Consider the following 19,856-nt stretch of genomic DNA (forward strand, 5'->3'; position numbering starts at 1 on the left):
TGAGCTGTGTGAGTTATAAACTGAACTTGGGTTGTCTCGAAGAGGAGAGAGTTCTTCTAACCTCTGAGCCATCTCTCCAGCCATGTGACCTCTTTTAAGATTTATCTTTATTTTTCCTAAGTGTGATAACCTCTGCAAAATTGTCTCTTCCCCTTTCTCTTTAGGCTTTTGTTCCAAAATTTGACAAGGTTCCTTGGCTTAGTGAGGCCAGCCTGGTAAACAAGCCTCTGGTGCTCAGCATTCCTGGAAGGTAATGCCCAGCTTTGGAGGACAAAATATGTGAGAGAGACCTCAGTGGGTGTCTTCTCAAGGCGGAGAGGTGCATATGATCACTGGAGAATCCGGGTCAAATCATGGGAATCAGAAATGCCCCTGGAGTTCTCAGACAAAGCTTATGCTATGTAAAGGCCTTGCTAGAGAAAATAAGACCCACATAACCCTTCTTCCTGCCCCCGCTATTTAAACCTAAACACTCTCTCTCAAAATACTTCCACATTTTCCTCCCCTGGTTTAGTTTCCAATCTTCAAATTTGAACTATCAAAAGTCTAAAGCTATAGCATCCTGTCTTTCAAGAGGAGTAGCTGCTGTTTTTCACTTGGGGCCTTCTCCAGTTTCATCACCCATCCCACTCCACGCCCCAAACCAACAGAGAGCGTATTTCTGTTTCTGAAAACTGAGGATTTGAATATAGGGGGCATTTCAGCTTCCATTTAAAATAATTAGGTTCTTCATTAATCCCTGCCCCTTTTCGTAATTAAATTGTCCCTAGGTGTGATGATAAGTGTCTGCTCTGGGGGAAGAAAGGTAGGTGGAGATATGATGGAGGGAGGGGAGTAAGGCATCGGGGATAATCAAGGAAGGCACAGAGGCCGATCATAGGCTTGTTGTAGCTAGGAAAAGCATACTTTGCAATGGCTTCCTTTCCTGTTGATAATTTAGTGTTTACAGACATTAAGTCTGTAAACACTTGACTGCACTGGGGACGTCCTTTTGTCTGCACGTTAAAACAGTTCTCAACACGCTGATAGATGGGTTTGTGTATCTTCAAAGCAAACGCTTGAGTGCCTATTGTTCAGGTGTGTGTGTGTATCTGGCATGAACAATCAGAGGTTCAATAAAGGCAAAGGTTTGCTTTGGAAGTAAAAAGTAATATGCGTAATAAGGGCTGACAGTACCTCAAGAATCATCGTGAGTAATGACAACTCATCTTTGTAAAATGTGCTTATGTCATAAGTTCACATGCTGGTGACAGTCACATGGAGGCCACACTGAGAAGGCTGGTCAGGTAGAGGTGGCAGTGAATGGGAGAACTGATCAAAGGTGACATCCTGCCCTCTGCCTGAGTCAGTGTTGCCTCTGATGTGTGAGTCTGGAGCCCAGATATGCTGGGTTTCCTAAAATCTGGAAATGTTCCCTTGCTAGCGCTTGACACCTAATAACTTCACCCCTGCTGCCTCCTCTGCTGGCCACATTTACGCTAGTGATGAGATGCTCCACATGGCAGTAAGCGAAATGCTTTCTCAGTTATGCTCTAAGATGGAGGCAGCAATCTCAATCTCTGCTTGGAGAAATGAATCTACTGACCTCACCAACTACGGCTGGACGGGACCTGTGACGTGCCCTCAGCTCTCGGAGGCAGGGCGGGAACATAGCTTATTGGGAACAGAAGGTGAATAATTAATGTTTAGCTGTTTATAAGGACAGAAACTCTTCATTTGTCTGGAGTTTCAGGTCCCAGAATATTTGTTTGGCAATAACTTCCCTAAACCCTTAGGGGAATAGTTCAAAGCACTCAAAGTATTACGTTCCCTTGGACAAGCAGATCCAATAGAATGGTTTAGAAAAAGTAAAGGAATGTTTAGTGAAATACGTCTCAGAACATTCCAGCTTCAAAAAAAAAAAAAAACAACTCTGGAAACACAGCTATGAGGATGGAGATGAGACCTGTAAGACCCCAGGAAGTGAAGGGGAAGGGCCTGTACAAAGCCACTTCCTCCCAGGACCACTCTCCCGCATGGCCAGCCTGTGCTCAAACCACACTCACTGTCCAAAGCTGCTCAGGACACAGAGGTCCTGTTAATGAGAGATTATTGTGTGCTGAAGCAGGACTGACCTGGCCTTCTTGTCTTTCCTGGTCACTTTTGGGATAATAAATCCGAGGCCGCCCATTCCCATAACAGAGAAGCCTGTGGAGGCACTCACATCAGCTTACTCCCCCTCTCCCTAGGACCAGGGAGGTGGCAGGAAAACGAAACAATGACCACTTGATGAAGCCACACTCCTTTCAAATGAACAATGAAGCCCTTCTCACTGAAGAAGAGAGGTGTTCTTGGCAGGGGATCGGCACTCCTGTTTCCATCCCTTGGATGGCTGGGGCATGGCCAGGGTCTCACCGCCCCCACACCAAGGCCTCAGCCCCTAACAGTGGGAGGGTAGGGAATCCTGTGAAGACAACTGGTGTGGCCCTGCCATATCTCCATGTCACCCGACAGCTAGGAGGAATGTGCCAGTGAAAGATAGCCTGGGGGGAAAGAGGGGAATTGTTTGAGTGTGCTGGGAGCATAAAGTCCAGCCAGGCATGAAAGGATGTGTTCTTGGTTTTTGTTAAAGATTTCACAGTCATGCAAACACTTTGAAGAAGAAGCCTAAGGTGCATTTCATCCCATGCACTTTTGCTTTCAGGGGTGATCTTTGCCTGATTTACTTGTATCTCATCTAGGACTGTAGTTGGTTAGTTTAAGAGAGAGAGAGAGAGAGAGAGAGAGAGAGAGGAGAGAGAAGCCAAAGTGGTCTAAGAGGACAGAGCGTATGTGGGAGTGCTCCATGGCCTGAGCCCCCATGGCCTGAGCCCCCATGGCCTGATCTATGCAGAGCTGCAGAATTGGAACAGGAGGCAGTGCAAGTCCCCATTCCTTGTCTCTGAAACAGCTGGGGCCTGCGCCTCCAAGCCATGCACTTCTGATTCTAACTTCCTTTTGTTTTCATCACTCAGATATCATTCCTCTGCCACTGTATTGACTTTATCCAAGAAGGATATGGATTTTCCAAATTTGCTTCAGGTTCCAGATGTCATATTGAAGGTACTCAGAACATTTTAATTGAGTCCCGCTGTTGTCTTGCCTCGAGTGTAGAAGGGTTTGCGAATACTATATCTTTTCCTTGATCCCTAATATAGCGTGTGAATGTATTTCCTGTCGCCTTAACATGAGTCTGTGCCTGGCACATCATCAGTGTTCAATGAATATTTATCTGTTTAATTACATGAATTTGTATCACCACAAATAAAAGCCCTTACTACGCAAATAAAACCAGGTTTTATTTGTTCTTACCCTGACTCAAGTATGCTATAACTAAAAATAAATAATGTTAGAAATGCCAAAAAGGGAAAGCAGAAATTATGGAAGAGTATGCCAGAAGCCCTTTAGAGACAGCATCTCAGCATCTAATTAGATCGTTTCTGGTTTCTAGAGACACTAACCCAGCCTCTTCCCAGCCCCCAGGAATTATGTATGTCTTCCCCAAACTAATCCCTGTGACTGGGGACTTTCTGTTTAAAACTCCCACACTTCCCCTTCTCCCGCAGAAATCCCATACAGCTGATTGCTGGTGGCCCCTAGAGTCACTGTGTGGCACAGAGACATCCAAGCTGAGGTGCTTGAGCTGTCAGCACTTGGAGAGGGAGGGAAGGGAGCACCTGGTGACATTAGGAATTCTTTCACTTGTAAGACTGTAGGCATTCTCAGGGCTCTGGCAAGGTCGTGCCTGAGGGAGAGTTTCCATAGCACTTGGCCCAGTGCCCAGCACATAGTAAGCACTCAGTTACTATAAGCAACCATTATTAGGAGCCCTCATGTCAGTCCCTGAATGCTAACTGAACGTTTTTTATTTATTCTAACATGATACAGAAATAAAGCAGGGGCAGGCTAGGTGAGAAGAGATCGGTGATACGGAAATATCAGAGAGTGGGGCGAAGTCCTTGAGATGGTAGTGGGGTGGTCACTCCAGGCTGGGGAGGGGTGCGGAGAAATGGAGGAAGTGGCGCCTGTATGGTTTGAAGCTAACACATTTACACCTATAATCCTGAACCAGCTTAGAGAAAGAGCAAAAGAAATTCAGGGAAAGGAAGGAATATCAGAAAGTTGTGGAGCCTGAGAGCGCAGGAAATGCTTGTAGAATACCCAAGGGTCATTAGAGCTCCATGGAAGGGGAACACAAGCCTGCAGTGCCCAGCCAGAGCACAGGCAACCCATAAAGCCACGAAATGTGAGCAGACATACCAGTAGTCCCCCTCACACCCTGACCTAGCCAGGCTGCTGTGACATGCACTAGGTGATGGGGAAGGGAAGGGAGCAGAGACTGACCACAGACAGGAAGCTTTCAATCCCCCAAATCTAAGCTATTTAGACAAGCTCTCATCTGCTCTCAGCTGCCTTCCGCTCTGCAGAAGTCTGCTCAGCGTCTCAGTCTCAGAGCACTGTGGCAGCCTAGACACTAAGGCACCAATGCACCGCGGTGGCTTTCCTAAAGACTACTAGAAGCCTTCCTCTCACAGTGCCTAGCATTTTGTGTATGCAATACTAGGGACTGGCCACTAGAGAGCAGTTAGGAGCAACAACCTTCAGCAGTCTGGCCAACAGTAGTTCTTAAAGACCAGTCTCTAGGCAGACCTAAGAGGAATCCCCAAATCCCTGCTTTCAGCAAGAATGAGAAATCTATGGGTTTTGCCCTCATTTTTGTCCTACTAGGGTCTGCTCCTTCACTGCTGTGTGTGAGAGAAAGGTTGAAAGGGTCTTTAAGGAGTCTAGGATCCTTGTTCTATTAGGCACCACGCGGTGCCTGAAGTCAGACCTCCAGAGTATGCTGTGAGCTACCAATTCTTGCCACATGTATACAGGCTCAGCAGCTGCTCCTTCCCAGACAGAAACTATGTGGTGCCTCAAGGGAGCGGAATGTTTTGTGGACACTGGATCTTCTTCTTTATCCCTAAGGCAGGGGACCTGCCAAGAAACTGCTAATCATTGTGATGCCAACCAGAGGCCCTGGGCACTGTATAGGTGCAAAGGTCCCGACACCTGGCTCCCTTCCTCTTCACCATCAATAGTCAAGGGGCACGATTTGAACTCTCACATTCCACAGGAGCATTCCACACTTGCCTTGCAGGGGCCATGCAGCAGCTGCAGGTACAAGTGTGCCTGGAGAGACGGAGCGCAAAGACAGGCAGGACAGGTCTGGGAGTGGGAGGCAGACAGAGTAGGGTATGTGGAGAGAGAGGGGTCTAAAACAATACCCATGGGGGTGGATAATGAGGAAAGCTTTCAAATGAAGGCAAGAAATGAAACCTAAACATTCCCTCACATGTTTGCCAAGCAGAATTTTCACTAGCCACACTCTCGCCTAGCATTTCACCTTGTGAAGGTGCCAGAAGCTCACTTACTCTATGTTGAGGGAAAGGAAGTGCCTGGGTGAACAGGACTATGGCACCTGGAGGCTCTCAGCCTCCTCTGCCAACCTGTGGGGCCGAGTATGAGCTAGCCAGGTCTTGCAGGCTACACACTGATTCCTGCTCTCAGTATCTTCCCCCACTGGCTCTCCACTCTCTTTGATCCGACTTTGCTTTTCTGACCTAATGAAGTCAGATTAAACATGACAGTATTATTTATTTTGCTTTTAGCAGGCCTGTGACAAAAAGCTTTGGCCGAAGGCATTGCTAATATCAGAGGGTGAGCTGGGAAACAATAAAAGATGAATCCCATTTTCTCACCACTAAGAACTCTTTGGCAGTTATTTCTCCTTGATTCTAAATTTTGAAAGTCATGGCCACCAAGAACACTACCTCATATGGTCCTAAGTCCTTTTCCTGTTTATATTTATCAAACATGCAACTATAAAAACAATTTTAGAATAATGAATCTGATTGCCATAAAATGATGGTGGTCACAGAACTTAAATTTAGTAAATCTGGATAATAGATACCTGGTTCTTTATTATATGTTTAATATTTTTTTCTGGTGAATAGTAGGGGACTTTTGTACTTACTCTTTGATGGTAATCATGAATATTTTCAGATAGAGGGGAAAGGTGTAATTATTTTATGGGTTTTCTCGAACAGTGAACTGACGACCCTTTCCGTCTTTATTCGAGTATTCGGACAAGGATGCCCTCAAGTAGACTAAGGATCCACTGTTACCCTGAGGGGGAACAATAATCTGTCTTTGACCCTTTTATAAAAAGAAGAGACAAAAATTTCTACCACTGCACCTAAGTGAATGAGATAAGCCTCTTAGACTTTGTGGGCTCCTGTTTCCTCCGTGGCTTACTTGAGAAAGGAAACCAGAAAGGTCCCTGTCAGCTAAGTCGGGAGTAAACAAGGGAAAGCAGTGGATGTGGTGAAGGGCAAAAAGGACGTAGGCAAATTATCATTATCCCGAAATCAAGTTGTCTATTTTTAAAATCACCATCTGGCACTTACGTTTTCAGTTTTTGTTATGTAAACAGGTGTGTGTGTGTGTGTGTGTGTGTGTGTGTGTGTGTGAAGAATGAAATAAACTTCAAGTTATTTATCAAGCATTTTAGAAAGCCAAAATCTTGGGCCTTGAGCAACATTTTAGGAACCTCAGAAAACACTGTCCTAAAATAAGATGTTACAGTTTTGAAATATGAAGAGGAGTCTTCAACATCTGGGGGCTGGTTGACATCTGGTTACACCTCTTTGGGCTTTCTACAGATTGCTGTCATCTTCCTGTTACTACTTATGTCTGCTGTCTCGAGGGTAGCTGCTCAGGAAACAAGAGACACTTTAACGTTTCAGTGTCTCTCACTGGGGAGATGATATCACCAGGAGTCTGGCGGTGAGCCTGGCCAGTTCTCTCTCCCTTGCTGCTGCTGCTGCTGCTGCTGCTGCTATGCCAGCCTTCAGAAGGAGAGTGAGGTGGGGATGGTGCAGGTGGGAAAGACCTTGGTTCCATGGCTGGGAAAGAGCGCATGGCCAAAGGAAAAGAGCCCTCTCGCAAAAGGAATCCAAAATTGTTTGCATCAGCTTTAGATTTGCCTGATGCTGCTGCCTCCTGGAACTCTGGGCCTACTTACCCTCCAAATAAAGTGGAATGGAGCAACTCTTTTTAGAAGCAAGACTGGCTGGTTGTGGGTCCGAGCTGAGGCATGGCCAAGATTAGGTTTGCTCTTCAGGCACTGAGGTGGCGGGTTAGTACATCCGCTTCTGTCCTCTTGGTCACAGGGACCATCTGGAGGGACTGTGGGGCCCAGAGAACTTTCAGTATTGGCTGACATCACCCAAGTAGCAGAGCTCGGTCCAGAACACAGCCCTGCAGGCTTCTGGCCTGTGCTTCTCTTCAGCACCTTACACAAAGTATAACGCTAATGTCCTATAAGATCTCTGTAATACAATGCCGTAACAGCAATCTTTATGTCTATGTCTATATTTGCATCTGTTAATTCAAATAACTCTTCATGACTCATTCATTCAATATTTAAGTTATACACCTATGTCCATTATAGTCTTTAGGAACAGTGTGCGAGGCATAGTTCTTGAAGTTAAGTAACTCTTAGCTGGTGGTGGGAACAAAAAGATTGTTTTGAATAAATCAAACTGCAAAGAAAGTTTCACCAAGTCTATAATGGAATAGGGAGGTAGGCATCCAACTCAATCTAAGAGGGTGATAAAAGACAGAGAAGGATGCGGGCTTTCTGAGAAAGTGTGAGAGCTAATGTCAGCTGGTCAGAATCTAGAATCACCTGAAGACTGCATTTGCCCATGGTGTTAATAAAGATGGGGAGACCTGCTGATTGTGGGTGACACTGTTCCCTGAGGAGGGGAATCCCAAACTGAACACTAGCATGCAAGCATGCACTGAACTCCGCTTCCTGACTCTCAACGCAGTATCCCCAACTGCTTCAACTCCCTGTCACCTTGACTCTCTGCCATGGCTGACTGTACCTTGAAACTGTGGGCCAGAGGAAACCCTTACATTGCTTTCGTCAGTGTATTTTATCTCAGCAGTGGGGGAAACGCTGTGCCTTAAAGGACAGATTAAGAATCTAGAGAATAGTTTAGTCCTTTTGATGTCAAAGGATCGTAGCTACCATTGTTCTGGAACTATATAAGCATTGCCAGAGTGGGTAGTAATTGCTCCTTGGGGACTTCACTAATATATTTGCCCCATGGCTTGTCACCAACTCCGATCCCAACCCATGAAGGGCCTAGTAGTATTCTATGAGGTGGCGAGAAGTCTTTAAATGTGGGAGCAACTGATAGCAGAGAAGACAATATACATATGCTGCTACTCCAAATGAGCCAGCCCAAAGATTTCCTACACTCCATCAAGTCTTCTTAAACCTCAACCCACCACCAATGTCCCTTCCCTTTGTTCCCTGTTTTCTTTCTAAGGTCCCAGAGATAGCATTGATGTTTTGGGTGGCAGTTTTTGAGAGGTCTGAAGACCTCAGAAATCTGGGAAATGGATGGTGGAGCCTTAGCTACAAGGTAGAGCACCCCTGAGTGCCTGGAAAGTCATGGCAGAGAGTTGATTCAGTTCAAAGCCAAGGAGCATACACAGAGAGCTTACTCTCCAGTCCCTCTTCTCACCCAAGCCTTCCTTCCACCAGGCAACTAGAATATTCTAACCCCCAAGGATGATTTGCTTGGTTACTCTCCTGGGTTTTGCACACTGTGTTCTGGGCCTGCAGTGCCTTCCCCTTTTCTCATACACCGGAAAAGAGCCACATCTGTTGACCTGTTCCTCTCCTCAGACTCTCCCCTCTGCTTATTACTCCCAGGGAACTCAGCAGTGACCCCCAGCTTCACTGGGGCCTCCTGCAGTTGTTTCTGTCCTGGACCCGTCAACACTGTTAGAGTCCGACTCGGAAGTAACCCCCACCCCAGAAGTTTGGGGTTTAGTACTTCATCTGCAGCTTATGGCACCATAGGGAAAGCTGTGGAGCCTTTAGAAAGTCAGTCCCAGCTGGAAGTCAGAGCACTTGGGACTGAACCTTGAGAGTTATACCTACCCCTGGTTCTGCATGAGCTGTCTGCTCCCTGGTCCACTGTCATGAGAACTTGTTGCTACCGACATCTCTTGCTGTCGTGGATCAAATGACTCTGTTCTGTTTCTCCTTCCGTGATGAACTGAAATCCTCAAATTAGTAAACAGAGCAAACCTTTTCCTTACCCCTTTCTGTCGGGTGTTTTGTCATAGTGCAGAGCAAGGTAACTAATACAGCCGTGCAGCGGTGCCTGGGCAGGCTAATTACTGGACGACGAGCAGCCTAACGCGAGAAGCTGCGTCTTATTTACCTAGGGGCACCTAATGAATAGTGAATCTGTATTATCTTCACATCTCCCTGGGAACTTTGTATTATTCATGTATTATATAGGGCACCACCCCACATATAGTGACCTCACAAGAAGTATTGGCTCTTAAATTATTGAGTCTATTCATTCACACACATGCTGTCACCTGCCAATCCACAATGTTAATACTGAGCTGATTCTTTCTCGTGTCCCATAAAGACGAAACATATTTTAAATATTTGTCCAAAGAATCCAACTTTTGTCAGTAGTATTCAATCTTCAAACTCCAAACGCCATCTACCTCTCAGGATGAAAGCACTTGCGATCGATGTGGCAAAGGCTACCTTCAGCACACACTAACCTTGCTGGTTATCATCCTTTCCTGTCTCCCACACCACCCAGGGCAACAGGAATGAGTCAGGGCATACACGGGTTGACCGGAAGGAGAAAGCTTAAGTTGACAGTCTTGTTTGCTTGTCATGTGGCGCTCTTCCCTCCTACGCTCTATACTTTCTGTGGGTGAATCACATTACTCTGGCGCCAGTGTGCATCAAAAGGTGCTAGATCAAACCTCCAATGTAATTTTAGATCCAAACTCTCATCTGCCTCCTAAGGAAACCTCTCCAGGCGTGCACGTTAGAGCCCTCTGTTCAGGTATAAATGCCCTCTCCCATTCTGCAGGAAGTCAGAAAGAAAGCAGTCTGTACAGGGAACAGAAGGGCGTCCCACCCTCCTTCCCCTAGCTGTTCCTTTGCCTTGGTTGGCACAGTCTTGCTTTCCCTAACGAGGGGCTCACAACACATATGCCAGCTCTAGTTCCTCTGTGGCTCAATGCTTCTGCACAGAAGGGACTGCGGAAAGACTTACGGGAAATCTTCATAGAGTCAAAAGTTCCCGGGTCACTTGGTCAAACTTGTTTCAAAAATGGGGGAATGTGCTGCCTGTAGGGAAACACAGCCCTTCTGCCATGCATGCACAGGCTAAAAGGCAGAGATCCTACTGTATTTTATTTCCTAATCCCCAGTGCTAGCTGTCCTTGCATTTCTGTCACTGTATACAGCAGCCCCAGGGCCACCACCTTGTCTGCGGTCGCTGCCTCCTGCGTGAGCCCTTTCTGACGCTGTGAGGTGCAGGAGATCCCAGCTTGAGCAGCCTCTCTAGAGCGGCTACAATAAGAATCCCCATTTCATTGTCATCAAGTTCCCTCTCTCCTATCTTATCGTCTCCTCACAAATATCTGTCCCCTTTCCCCATAGGCCAGAAAATACGAGCATGAAAATCTGTCGCCCAGGAACAAGCAACTGTACTCCACATGTCGAGAGATGAAAATGGTAGGCAAACAGAGAGGAAGTTCCCAGGTACAGAACTCCCCCTCCCTCCACCGGAGCTCTGAACAAAGAAATAGTGATGGGGCCATTTACAGAGAAAGCTGTGACCGAGCCAACTAAGGAGGCTGTGGGTCCGGAGAGCAGCATCTGTTGATACAATATAAATCACTCTTTCCATATCAAGGAGCCAAAAGTGAACCAGGATAGATGGGCCAGAGATGGAGATGAGATGAGCTGCTCTGGGGCTTGTCATTAGCTACACAAACACAGAGAGATTCTGGGGGATATGGAGCTGTTCCTCACCGTGACATCACTACATTACACACAAACACATACATACACATGCATGCACACGCATGTACACACACACATAACGCACGCACATACACATAACACACATGCATGCAAACACACACACAACACATACACACAATGCACACATGCATTTGCATACACACATGTACATGCACGCACATACATGTACACACTGGACACACATACGTACATGCACGCACATGAGCGCACACACATACAGAAAGTCTTCTCCACCATTATAATTATGAAATAAGCTGCTTGCTTTGGAGTTAATCATTAATTCAGTCTGAGCCTCGGAAGAGAGCTGGAGAGAGGTTCTGTAGTAGCTTTGGCCAGCCAGAGCTGTCCCTTGACCTGAATAACCATAATCTGTAATGGAAAATAGTGGGAAGGGGGGATGCTATGGGAAAGGAAGGCTCTCGGGAGATCTGGGAGAAAAACGGGCAGTGCTGCCTGCCACGTGTCAGAGTTGCTACAGAAAAGAGGCCTGTTTTAGGGGAGATCCCAGGTCAGAATTAGGACATGGGTTAATTTAAGGATTAAGATTAGGGTAGCATGGCTATTAGGATTAGAATAGGGATAGGACTTGATTTAAAGGTGATTTAGCTAACTGTTAAGTGCAGGTGATAAAGGGCCACTTTAAGTATGATATCCACTAATGCTCCTTTGACTTGAGAAAGCCAGGGCTAAGGTTCTAATAAGGTGAAAGGTTAAAGGATGAGGAGCCCAGGGACCAAATGGATAAGGAAGGACTCTGAGCTGAGTGACAAGTGAAGGTGAGTTGAGTGAGTGAACCTCTGTGTGGCCGGAGCTTGTGGCAAACACTGTCCTCGGGGTTACCATCTGTTGGTTTTCCACACGCCAGGGGCCAGTGTTCAACGTGAGCATTGCCTGTGGTCTGAGCTGGGATTTCTGCTGCTTTCATTCCTGAAATCACATTTAGAGTACCCTGACCTCGGGCTAAACTGGCCACTGCCAACTGGAACACTTGGGACTTCAGAAGCTCCTGTTCTCAAGACCTCTTCCCTGACCTTTGCCACAGCTCAGTCCTGAGAGGAACAGACCCATGCGCCCATGACTTCCCTGCTGGCTACAGCTGCTACAGTCATAGCCTTCTAACAAAATAGTGCCTAGCAACTCTTCCCAGCTGCTGTCAGAGCTGACTGAGAAACTAGAGAAAGACAGCAAGCAAGCCTGGCATGGTAGCCTCGCACCGCGCAGTATGTGCCGTGGAAAGGGACTGTTGACTGCTGTAGTTTCTCTGTCACCCACGCTTCCTTAACAGTTCCTTCAATGAAGGCAGTAGGGGAGGATGTGACGACCCCTAGGATGTAAACTTTTTCAGCATAGTGAAAGGTATCCACCACAAACACACACATAACATCATGCTTAAGGGCCAAACACTAGATAATTTCCTAAGAGCAGACATGACAGGATGTTTATCTACACTAATGCTTCCTTGGCAAGGCTGTGCTGCACATTCTAGCTGGGACAAGAAAAGCTGCAATGATCTGTCACAGTTGCTAAATAAGAGCCATACATTAGAAACGAAAAAGTAAAACTGTTTCTATTTACAGTTGATGTGATTTTATATAGAAAACACTCCCAAGACAGACACACACACACACACACACACACATACACACACACCTATGACAGCCAATAAATTAGTATAATACGGTTTATGAACACAAAGTCTGTATGCAAATATCAAATTATTTCTATACACCAATAGCAATTCCAAAATAATATTCTCATTTACAAGAGTATCGAAATGAGAGTGAAATACACTAAAGAAAGGTAGATGAGAGCAGCACATTAAAATTATTTTAAATCATGTAAAATAATTAAGGAAGACCTACTAAATGAAAAAAAACCTATCTTCATGGATTGGAGCATTTACTATTATAAGGATGATGATTCTCCTGAAATTTATCTATAGTTGTGACCACTTAAAACCCAAAAGGCTTCTTTGTAGAAACTGACAAGTAGATACAAAAGTTTATGTAAAAATGAAAGGGATGCAAAATAACCAAAACAGTCTTGAAATAGAAGAACAAAGTTTGTGGGCTCACAACCTAATTTAAAAACCCACCACAAGGCTACAGTTAGGGCAATGTGGTATTGATACAAGAATAAACATGTTGAGCACTGGAATGAAATTGAGATTTCATAATTAAATCCTTGCATTTCAGAACAATTAACCTGTTAAAACAAGGATGCTATCATAATCAGGAAAATTCATCTCAATAAAAGCACTGGGACAGTTGCATATGAATATGCAAAATAATGAGAGGGTACCTTTCCCTTATAACATATTGAAAACAAATTCTCACAATACATCAGAGCCTTAAATATGAGTGAAACCATAAAACTCTTACAAAGAAACTTAAGTGAAAACTTTTGTAGCTGTTGGTAAGCCAATTGTTTCTTTTATATATATATCATGCAACACAAAGCCACAAGAAAAATATAAATAAATTGACATATCAGTACAAACCCTTGCTGTCCTGGTCACCAGAAAGCTTCATAGTCCTCCAAGCTTGGAAACCAACTAGGGGAACAATTCCAAATTTCTATATTCACTTTATTTTGAGACAAAAACATCTCCCCATGAAGCCCAACTTACAAAGTTGTTTTAACTAGGTCCCATCCTGAAAAAAGAGATAGTGTTCAAACTTCATCATACTCAAGGGATTAAAAATCTCTGATTATCCCAATTCTGATGATTTACCGGCCATTCTGCTACACCAACATAAGGACCTGAAAACTCACAAACCGACTTGATTCCCATGTGGCACAGTACCAAGCCCATATAAGACCCTACGCTAAAGAAGACGGGTGTTTTACCATGGAGGGGGACAAGGGTGCCACTCTCAAAAACTGAGACAACAAAAGTCCTAGCCCCTGAGACCTAAGGCATTGGCAGCTCCTGGAAGCAGGCAGCATGTTGTAGTCCTCCGTTTCTGCTGAACCCCAACAAGTGGCTGGTTATAGACCCAGGCCTCCATTCAGTCTGAGCCGAGAATAGGCTTAGTGCTGAGGTTCCTTGTCACTGTATACTTGCATATATAACTGGGTGTGGGCTCCATTTACCACTGGGCAAAGCAATTGCTTGTCGGCCTCTACTGAACTGGGGCCAAGAAAAATGAAGCAGTTACCTATCACCTTCTTCTCCCATGCCAGGTGTTTATGGGCCCATGCCACCACCAAGACTGGAGGCACGTGCTGCATAATCCCCATTGCCAATGAAAGTCAGAGGTCCTTGAAGACAGCAGAGCTCACTCCAGCAGTGCTTGACAAAGCTACCACAGCCTTATAGTTTTTATGACCACACGGAGGATACACCACTGCAACTGTTGTGTATACCACACCGACTCTGTGTTCCCAACCCAAGTTCTTTTGAACCCCAATCCAGCACACATTGCACTCAAAGCTTCTGATTATCGTCAAAGAATTTATAGGGAAATTATTCAATAGCTCCCATCAGCCCCAAACCCAACCTGGCATTCCTTGACACATCTTCTAGAGCAGCAGTTCTCAACCTGTGGGTCACTACCCCTCTGGGGGCTGCATATCAGATATTTACACTGCGATTCATAGCAGTAGCAAAATTGCAGTTATAAAGTAGTAATGGGATAATTTTATAGTTGGGTGTCACCACACAAACAATTGTATTAAAGGGTCACAGAATTATGAAGGTTGAGAGTCACTTTTTTAGAGAAAGTCCCTTAGTAAGAAAGTTGCCTTATAAAAGTAGTAGAGATAACCGAATCACCAGATACTCAAATTTTAACCAAATCACGAATATTAATAAAGCAAGGTAAGTGGATGCTTCCAAAAGAGCACAGTAATATTCTAGCAATAGATAAAGAACTAGGCTGATGAAATGCCTGCTGAAAAACCTTAAAGAGTGGCTATAAAAAAGCTCAATCATATCAAGAAAATTTAGAGAAGTGAATGAAATTGGGGAAGCAATGAATGATGTGAATATAAAAATTCAGTGGAGATATTTTTAAAAACTAGTAGGATTTGTGGAAAAGAAGAGCTTAGTAAGATAAATTTTTAAATAGTCTAAACCTTAACACTGGACTAAAATTATTCTACTATTCAAGTAGAATGATTTCTAAACTTAAAAATAGGTCTTTAAAAATATCCCAACCATGGAGACACAGCTCAGTGGTTAAGAGCACTGACTACTCTTGCAGAGGACCCAGGTTCAAATTCCAGCACCCACATGGCAGCTCACAGCTATATATAACTCGAGTCTCAGGAGACCGAATGCCCTCTTCTTGCCTCCTCGGGCATCAAGCATGAATGTGGTGCACATACATACATGAAGGCAAAATACACATACACATAAAATGAATGTTTTTTAACAAAATAACATAAAATATCCCAGCCAATAAAAATGAAAAAGATGGAAAGGAAGGAGAAGTAAATAAGACAGAAAAAGGAGAGGAAGGAGGGATAAAGATATATGAAAACTGAAACCTTTGAGAAATTATTAAAAAAACAAATATTCACACTTTTGAGTATCTGAAAGATAAGAAAAGGGAAAGAGACATAGAAACCTGTTCATTAAAATAATTATTGAAAATTCCCTATCTTGGGGAATGTGGCCACCCAGATATAGGAGAAGGGCCACAGGTCTCCACACACACATTACTAGAAAAGATCTTCACAATGGTATGCTATATGCCAACTGTATTGGACAAAACTTCAAGAAAGGCACTCAGTAATATTTAAGGGAAAGTCCACTAGACTGATAACTATTTTCTTAACAGTAACATTGTAGACCAGAAGGAAATGGAATGACATATACTAAGTTCTGAAGAACAGTCAACCAAAATATACTATACTCAGCACAGCCATTCTTTAAGAATAAAGACTTCAAGAACAGCAAGAAGTAAGGAATTCGTCACCATCAGGCTGGAATTATAAACAATGCTTAAGGGCATCCTATGCCAAGAGGAAGAGAAAAGCACCCACAGTCATAAAAACATAAAAACCAATTGGAAAATCAAATATCCAAAAGAGAAATAAAGAATGATCAAGCTTGCCACTCTGCACAGTAAGAGAAGCAGACTAGAGCAGAGGACGTCACAGTACAGTGAGATGTCTCCAGGGTAAAGCACAAGTCTGGCACCTTGAGTCAGTGAACTGACTCCACAGAGCTGTCCCCGCCACCCCCATGCATGCTGTGACATGTGTGCATACCCATACACAGTAATAACACACTTTTGAAATTTTTAGAAAGTTAGTCAAAATAATCAGAAGAATTTTGTAAAATAACATGAATAAATCTCTTCAATCATAATTCTGACTGTAAAAGAATGGCATTTCTTTCTACAAAAATATTATTCTTCGCTCATATAATGCATTTGGACCATGATATTTCCTCCCTCGTCTCCTCGTAGTCTCTCCCCACCTCCTTCAATCCTAGGTCCACACCTCCTCCTTTCCCTTCAGAAAACGGCAGGCCTCCCAGGGATATCAACCAAACATGGCATGCCAAGTTACAATAAAACTAGGCACATGCTCATTTTAAAGCTGGATAAGGCAATGAGTAGGAGGAAAAGGGTTCCAGAACAGGCAAATAGAGACAGTTTTGCTCCTACTGCTAGGAGTCCCACAGGAACACCCAGCTACAAATCATAACATAAATACAGAGGATGTAGGTTAGACCCCCTCCCGCTTCCTTGATTGTTGGTTCAGTCTCTCTGAGTCCCTGTGAGCCCTGCTTAGCTGACTCTGTGGGCCATGTTCTCGTGGTATCCTTGACCCCTCTGGCCCCTACAATCCTGCCTAGCCTTCTTCTACAGGATTCTCTGAGGTCTGCCTAGTATTTGTCTGTGGTTCTCTGCATCTGTTCTCATTGGTTGCTAGATGAAGTCTCTCTGATTATGATTGTTAGGCTCTGGTCTACAGGTAGACCAGACAGATATATAGCAGAATATATTAGGAATCATTTCAGTAACTTTTTTATTTCCAGTCGTGTTTGGTTCTATCCTGGATCTCTGGGCCATCTGCACACTGGCTCCTGGTTTTCCAGGCAGTGTCTGGCATGAACTACCTCTCATGGCATGGGTCTCAATTTGGACCAGTCATTGGCTGACTGCTCCCGCAAGTTCGGTGCCACCTTTACCCTAGCACATCTTGCAGGTAGGACTAAATGTAGGTCAAAGGTTTTGTAGGTGGACTGGTGTCCCAATCCCTCTACTGGAAACCTTGCCTGGTTACAGAAGAAGGCCGATTCAGGTTCCATAGCCCCCATAGTAGGAATCTTCACTAGGGTCACCCTGGTGGACTTCTGGGAGTTTCCATTGCACTAGATTCTACCTTGCCTATGAAATGCCCCCCAATTTCAGTCATCTCTCTTAGCACTCTCTCACTCCACAACCCCCCCATCTAATCGCCCCTGCTACCATCCCTATCAGCCCCCAGTCTACCCACAAAATCTACTCTATTTCCCATTCCCTGTCCCCCCCCCCTTGGCAAGAATGATATTTCTTAATTAAGATACAGACTGGCTGAGCACTACAAAAATAAGACCCACTGACACAGCACATACAAGAAATTCACTTCATCCACTAAAAAAGACTGGGAGTGAAGGGATAGAAAATGGTCTTCCACACAAAGAACACAAAAGTGAACAACAACAACAACAACAACAACAACAACAGCACCTAGTCAATCAGACAGAGCACCCAACGAGAGACTATGAAAAGAGACAAAGGTCATTGTAATCACTTTAACAGGTGTCACAATTGTACATGTGTGTGCAGAGATGTATATATGTATATGTATCTGTGTGTATACATCTGACAGTGAAGAATCCTTCTTTTCAACAAGCAGTGTATCTATGGGAAGACACAGGACCTGATAGAGTCATAATGAGAACTTTAAATGTACAGCTTTCATCAGTGAATAGCTAGAAAGAAATACAAGAATTAAACTATAGTATAAGTAAGTGAACCTAACAGACGTTACAGAATATTTCTTTTTTCTGGTACATTATAATTACATTGTAGTTTCATATTAAATTACAATATCTAGCATTTAAATTTCTATATAAATGGAAATAAATCAAAAATTGTAAATCAAAGCATTTTCCTTAAACAAGCTCATGTCTATGTATTAAACTTTTTGTATTTTCTTAAAAATTCACAGTGAACACTTTAAGAATGTATAAAAACAAATATGTGACAATAGCATAGAAAATAAACCATAATTTGAAAGCAAAATTGCGCAGCAGGCGCTGTGGGCATCAGGTTAGTTGATCCGGAGTTATTTCAGTAAAGAACAAAAGCCACTGTAAGTTCCTTTGAGGTAGCGTCCACCAGTGTGCAGTCCTTAAATCTCTTGAGGAATCTCAGGAAACCACTCCCACACTCCTGCTCTTTGTTCCTCGCTTCCAATTTTCTCAAGAAATATCCAATTTATGAGGAAACAACTCTAAGCATTATAGCTTTCATTTTCACGTCAAAGTCTCATGGGAACTGGGTTCCAAAGACATCTGCACCTGTGAAGGTCTCTCTCACAAAACCAAACCACAGAACCCTTCATCCAAGGTTCTTTTTTAGACAATGTGATACCCTTCAGGATAAATTATGTTTTGCCACAAAACAAGACTCAAAAAAATTGAAAACTGAACTAATTGGATATATTTTTCTAGCTATAATAAAATAAACTCTTAAACAAAGAGTCAATTTCAGAAATTGTATAAATTCATGGAAACATACTAACAGAATATTGAATAAGCAATAGATTACTGAAGAAATAAAAAGTTTTAAACAACTGAAAACGGAAGCACCATTATATACCAAGCATACCAAAATATATAGCAACACAACAGGGGCAGTACTACAAGGGGTTTACACTAATAAGTTCTTATATTTTTAGATGAGGAGGGGAGCTGATTTCAAATAAACGACCTATTATATATCTCAAGGAATGAGAAAACCAACCTCCAGATTACTAATAGGAGCAACAGCCAAGGGGTGGTGGCCCCGGTGTTTAATCCCATCACTCAGGAGGCATAGACATGTGGGTGGATTTCTATGAGTTTGAGACCAGTCCAGTCAGAGAAACCCTGTCTCAAAAACAACAAAAGAATAGTAACAGTAATAATAATAATGAAAAAGAAAGAAAAAAGAAAAAAGGAACAACAAAATTCAAAGCAAAATAAGAGACTATAACACAATACAAAAAAAACTGACAATGAAATAACAAAATAAACCTTGAATGCCCTATCGCAGCTATTAATGCCGCACTAGAGGGTTTAGCCAAACCAACTTGGTAAGAAAAAGAAAAATAGGATACAGATAAGAAGGAAAGAAGTACAATTATTGCTACTTGTAGGTGATAAGAGCACATATATATGTACTCCTATAAAATATATGTTTGTGTATGTATCTATATATATGTAAAGGGAGAGAGGAAGTCAATGACCATTAAGATACTATTTGAACTGATACAGTCAGGAAAAGTTCAGGATACAAAATTAGCATACAGAACTAGTATTTTGTTAGCAACATTAACATACAATTGTTGAAAAAAATCATCGAAAGAATTCTATTCACAATAGGTATAATAAAAAAGACATCTACAATAAAAATCAAAGAATATAATTTTTAATTTAACTAAATATTAATGAAATTAAAGAGGTCATTAGTTGTAAGAATTAAAACTGTTAAAATATCCATTCTACTTAAAGTAAACTCTATATTCAATACAATCTTCACCAAACTGCTGATGGCATTCTAAACAAAACTGGAAAAAAATTTTAATTCATATGGAATCTTAAAGAACTCCAAAGAGCAAAAGTTATCTTGAGCAAACAAGCAAGCAAAAAGCAAAAACAAACAAAACAAAAGCTCTCTAACTTCAAAATAGGCAACAA

At 43.2% G+C, this 19,856-nt stretch overlaps 1 protein-coding gene across 2 annotated transcripts in view; it reads left to right on the forward strand.

Moving 5' to 3' along the window:
• C5H1orf105 (chromosome 5 C1orf105 homolog) overlaps positions 1 to 19,856 on the forward strand; it is a 42,187-nt gene that overhangs the window by 13,615 nt on the left and 8,716 nt on the right. Inside the window, exons 2-4 of one of the 2 annotated variants that reach the window (XM_048421239.3) lie at positions 165 to 250; positions 2,994 to 3,081; positions 10,565 to 10,666. In XM_048421239.3, the coding sequence (XP_048277196.1) occupies positions 165 to 250; positions 2,994 to 3,081; positions 10,565 to 10,666 (276 nt within the window). The remainder of the gene's footprint in view (positions 1 to 164; positions 251 to 2,993; positions 3,082 to 10,564; positions 10,667 to 19,856) is intronic. The other variant, XM_048421240.3, reaches the window with a different exon arrangement.

This window comes from Myodes glareolus, chromosome 5 (assembly GCF_982192425.1).
Source record: "Myodes glareolus chromosome 5, mMyoGla1.1, whole genome shotgun sequence".
NCBI lineage: Eukaryota > Metazoa > Chordata > Mammalia > Rodentia > Cricetidae > Myodes > Myodes glareolus.